Raw genomic sequence first — 5,892 nt, forward strand, 5'->3', positions numbered from 1 at the left:
ATATATATATATATATATATATATATATATATATATATATTAGGAGTTAAGCAAAGAAAGAATATAAAAAAAAAAGGGAGCTAGAAGTTTTAAAGTCTAAACCTTAGGGAGTAAAAAAAAAGAGTTAAAATCAAGGTTGCGGGTAGTTTAATTCTAGGGAGTTTGATACTATAAAAAAACAAGAGAGAAAGTGAATGAGAAAAGGGTAGATCATCAAAAGGTAAGCTTTGTATGCCCAAATTGTTCTCGGCCTTAGATAGTTTTCACAATTGTCTAGCATTCCTTCTTTTGAGAGAAAACCACCCAAAGAATTTGTTTGAAACCACCTTACTAAAAGCCTTACCATTGAAACCGATTGAGCTTGATTCACCTCCCATTTGCAAGAATTCGCCAAACACAATGTGAAAGAGATGTTCTCTATCTTAGTTGGAGGTTGAACTAGATCGATGCATGGCAATAAGCATAGAAAAATATTTGTAAGTATGTTGATTGATCTTGGCACCATTAAACTATCTTTAAGGACTATAGCTTGAATCCTTCACTTAGCATATAAAGGTTATGAGTACCCGCTTTCAAACTGCACCCTCTTACTTCCTTGCTAGAGAACTAGCAAAATTTAAGTTTGGGGGTCTGATAACTCTCTAATTTATATGTTTTTAGCATCCCTTTTTGTCCATATTTTGCATTGTTCATACCTCTAACTTAGCATTTTTAGGTCATTAACTTTAGGAATTCACTTTTAGGCCATTTAGGGTGTTGCATTCTTGCATTTGCATACTTTGGATGAAAACAGGTGCTTTAGAGCCCAAAATGGGGAGAAACAAGGACAAATCTGAGCATGTACCCGAAGGAGCCATCGAGCTGGAAGAACAGTCTGAACCCCAACACGATCGAGGAGGATCCAAGAGCAGGAAGAACAACCCGAAGATCGACCCAAGGAATAACCCGACCTTATCCTCGTGTACCCCATCGAGTAGACCCTCGGGCAGGACTGGAAAGCTAGGTCAAAGGGGTTTCCATATATAAACCCCCCCCTCTTCTTCCTTGCAAACGAGCATGCCGCAGACCCTCAAACCAGAGAGCGAGAGCTTCTGAGAGAGAACTGAGCGACTCAAAACTCTTTTCCACTTTTGTTAGGATTTATTTTATATCTTTTTGTCATTTCTTTAGATTTCTATTTTGTACTCTTTATTTCTCTACTCTATCTTTTAATACAATGCAATTTTCGTTCATATATGCTTTTATGTTTCTTGCAATGATTTCCGAGTAGTGTAGTAAAGTTTCTAAAGATGGGATAGATGATTTTGTGTTCTTGATCGGTTAGGATGTCTTAGTTTGATTGTATATGTTTTATAGATTCCCTTCTAGGTTGGTGTTCTTAATGCTGTCAACAAACCGAGAGGGTGAGATTAGATCTAAGGTGTTTTACCACCAAGAGGTGTAGATGAGATGCTTGAATCAACCAATTCTAGAGATTTACTCACTTATCTTAAGAGATTAGATGAGTAAGGGGTTTATTGACNCCATACCTCGTCCTGAAAGCCGTCTTCCTCACATCTACCTCATCTATCGGTATCTGATGATAATTTGAGNTATTGCCTGCTTGGTCATGTTTCTCCAACGAGAGTTGGGTAGGGGAGTGTTCAAGGTCGATTGTTTCTATCACGAGAGTGTTTTAACACGATTTTAGAGGNTCTACCTTGGAGAACCAAGTAGCACCCCACAACTGATCCAACAACTCATACATCCTGGGAAGAGGGTACTTGTTCTTCACAGTGACTNTTGCTTGAGGCATGTAAGACATCTGTATTGGTCAGGAACACTTAGGAGTTGATTACCCCATCCTTAGAAGCTTTCGTATTTTAACTGCTTGCATTTTATTTCATCACTCGATCCCTTACCCGAACAGGTACACGATCACATGCTTCGAGTAACCCCTCGAGTTGTTCATACTTCATTTGTTTACTCGATCACCCCACCCGATCCTGTACTCGAATGCTTGCATCGAGTGCTTAGGTCATGTGGTTCCTTGTTTGTACTCTTTTCTTTTATTATTTTAGGATTTTTAGACAAAACCCTTTATTGTTTTGTTTGGCTTGACTTGCATTGTTCTGATTGCATCCTACCTGCTAGCATAAACAACCATTTGGATTGATAACCCTTTGTAGTACAGCTGCATAGGGAATTGATACCCTGGGTGAAAATCCGCTTATCAGTTGTCCTCATGCTTCCGCAACTGCCGCAAAGCGTAGGCAATCACCTTCCCATGCTGCATCAACACACACCCTAAACCAACTCTGGATGCATCAGTATAAACCACATAGGGTTCTCCCTGCTCAGGCAAAGCCAACACTGGCTTAGTAGTCAACATCTTCTTAAGGCTTGAAAAGCCATCTTCACACTCCTATGACCAAACAAAAGGATCATCCTTCCCTGTCAACTTAGTTAACGGACGTGCTCTGCTTGCAATGCCTGTACAAAACTCCTGTAGTAACCTGCCAAACAAAAGAAACTCCTGATCTCTGTGGCATTCTGTGGTCTAGGCCAATCCCTGATAGCCTGAATCTTCTCCGGATCTACGGAAACTCCCTCTGCAGAAACAATGTGACCCAAAAAACTCATCTCACGCTGCCAAAAACTGCACTTGCTCAACTTAGCAAACAACTTCTGCTCCCCCAACTTCTCTAGAACTGCGCTCAAATGCACTACATGCTCTTCAGGACTCTTAGAAAATACCAGGATATCGTCGATGAAGATGATGACAGACACATCCAGAAACTCCTGAAACACGCTGTTCATAAACCTCATAAACGATGCTGGCGCGTTAGTCAACCCGAAAGGCATCACCACAAACTCATAATGCCCATACCTCGTCCTGAAAGCCGTCTTCCTCACATCTACCTCATCTATCGGTATCTGATGATAATTTGAGGCCAGATCTACCTTGGAGAACCAAGTAGCACCCCACAACTGATCCAACAACTCATACATCCTGGGAAGAGGGTACTTGTTCTTCACAGTGACTCGGTTCAAACCCCGGTAATCAATACACAACCGGAAACTCCCATCCTTCTTCTTGACAAATAACACCGGCGCTCCCCACAGCGATACACTAGGATGGATGAATCCCTTACTCAACAAATCCTCTAGCTGCTTTTTCAGCTCTGCCATCTCTGCTAGAGCCATTCTGTAAGGAGCCTTGGATAACGGCGTCGTCCCCGGTTCCAGTTCAATCGTGAAAGGATCAGACCGAGATGGTGGTAATCCCTGCAATGACTGAAACACATCCTCAAATTCCTCAACAACCGGAATACCGCTAACCGCAGACTTCTCCACTGACTCTGGCATTNGACTCTTAGAAAATACCAGGATATCGTCGATGAAGATGATGACAGACACATCCAGAAACTCCTGAAACACGCTGTTCATAAACCTCATAAACGATGCTGGCGCGTTAGTCAACCCGAAAGGCATCACCACAAACTCATAATGCCCATACCTCGTCCTGAAAGCCGTCTTCCTCACATCTACCTCATCTATCGGTATCTGATGATAATTTGAGGCCAGATCTACCTTGGAGAACCAAGTAGCACCCCACAACTGATCCAACAACTCATACATCCTGGGAAGAGGGTACTTGTTCTTCACAGTGACTCGGTTCAAACCCCGGTAATCAATACACAACCGGAAACTCCCATCCTTCTTCTTGACAAATAACACCGGCGCTCCCCACAGCGATACACTAGGATGGATGAATCCCTTACTCAACAAATCCTCTAGCTGCTTTTTCAGCTCTGCCATCTCTGCTAGAGCCATTCTGTAAGGAGCCTTGGATAACGGCGTCGTCCCCGGTTCCAGTTCAATCGTGAAAGGATCAGACCGAGATGGTGGTAATCCCTGCAATGACTGAAACACATCCTCAAATTCCTCAACAACCGGAATACCGCTAACCGCAGACTTCTCCACTGACTCTGGCATTGATATAGTAACCAAATAAGCCTCTCGGCCCTTCTCGATCATCTTCCCAGCCTGAATGGACGAGATCACGAGACTCCCTGAAGTCGGTCTAATACCCTGAAAAACCAAATTCCCTCCTAGACGCTCAAACTCCACTCTACCCCGATGACAATCCAAATGCACCATATGCCGATGCAACCAATCCATCCCGAGAATAACATCATACAACTCCACTGGACTGATAAGCAAATCTGCTGGCCAAGACTCTCCTGCAATCTAAATATCAACTCCTCTAGCTTGTCCAATAACCCTCAGGAACTTGCCTCCCGCAACTCTGACAACTCCTGTACGCTCCCCGGGATCCCCTCTGATCCCCACACTCTCTGCACACTCCGGAGTAGTGAAGCTATGAGAAGCTTCAAAATCAAACATGACGTGGGACTTAAACCCGCCCACCAACAAGGTCCCTACACAAATCTTATGTGTTGAGAACCTAACACTTCTCACAGGAAAAACATAAAAGCTGGACCTACTGAAATTCACAAAGGTTGAGTACCAGAAATTATACCTGTGATCGCCCCGGCACTCTTTCCACCAGTCTCTGCAGTCATGTAAACCCGTGGCGCCTGCTCAGTCCGTGTGACCTGCTGCCCTCCCGGCTGCACCTACTACAACGCTGCCACTGCTACCGGCTGCAACTTGGGACACAAGGGCCTGATGTGCCTGGCTCCCTGCAATGATAGAATACACGAGCCGCTGCCGTCGGAGCACTCCTCTTGGAACAGCTAGCAACCTTGTGATCCTTGCTCCCACACCCGAAGCAACTCGCACCACTCGGCCTCTGCCTAGCCTCCCACCTCCTCTTGGTTCCCTGCGCAGGCTTGTCGCCCTTGCTAGAACCTCCATGATGCTGAGCCTTACTAGGCTGAACTGCTGGACTAACCGCCACTGACTGTGCCCGGATATCCTCCTCGATCTCTGCCGCAGTCTCAACCAGCTCTGCACGCGTAGCATAGCTCCGCCCTCTACAGTGAACCCTCAAATCATCACGTAGGGCCCTCAAAAACCTCCTGATCTGAGCCTCCTCAGACTCCATAGCATGACCCCGATAAGATAGAAGTCGACTGAACTCCAAGTCAAGCTCCCACACTGACCGAGTCCCCTGAGCTAGCTGAAGGAACTGCACCTCCAACCTATCTAGTGCCTCCCTAGGGAAACATGTGCTGTGTAACTCCAAGACAAAGTCAGCCCAAGAAATCTCCCTCTGCACTCTCCTAGCATCCACTAATCTCCACCACACCTGAGCATCACCAACCAAGTGGTGGACCCCTATGTCCACCCCTCGGTCATAGGAACTTAGACCACCTACGCGCTGGTAAATGAAAACCACCTCGACCGGAAAACTCCTCAGGACATCTCAGAGTCTGGAAGTTACGTTTCACACTCGTCCTCCACGAATCTGCAGCAGTAGGATCTGTACCACCCGAAAACCGTGCAGTATTGATGCCACACATCTCCTTGAGCATAGACAAATAACGACTATGCCCTCCCACATCCGCAGCCACTGGCTGCTGCTCCTCTGCCACCACTGGTGGCACTTCCTAAGCCTGAACCGGTACCACTGCTAATAACCGCTCCAAGACCTGTGCTAGCATAGCCACAAAATCGACACCAGGGACTCCTCCCGCTGGGACTCCCACACCCGGGACCCTAGCATCACCGACCACTGGAGCATCAACACCGCCTCCTCCGGCCACACTCATGGAATCCTCCTGGACATCCTGCGACTCGCCANCGTAGCATAGCTCCGCCCTCTACAGTGAACCCTCAAATCATCACGTAGGGCCCTCAAAAACCTCCTGATCTGAGCCTCCTCAGACTCCATAGCATGACCCCGATAAGATAGAAGTCGACTGAACTCCAAGTCAAGCTCCC

The 5,892-nt window shown here is 46.0% G+C and overlaps 1 protein-coding gene across 1 annotated transcript; it reads right to left on the reverse strand.

Annotated features, from left to right (window-relative positions):
* Window positions 2,638–3,051, reverse strand: LOC109131372 (RNA-directed DNA polymerase homolog; the record flags this gene model as incomplete). The annotated part of the gene is made up of 1 exon (XM_019242261.1): window positions 2,638–3,051. A coding segment is annotated over one exon (414 nt), but the record flags the coding sequence as incomplete, so codon positions are not given.

Source organism: Camelina sativa, chromosome 20, assembly GCF_000633955.1.
Source record: "Camelina sativa cultivar DH55 chromosome 20, Cs, whole genome shotgun sequence".
Lineage (NCBI taxonomy): Eukaryota > Viridiplantae > Streptophyta > Magnoliopsida > Brassicales > Brassicaceae > Camelina > Camelina sativa.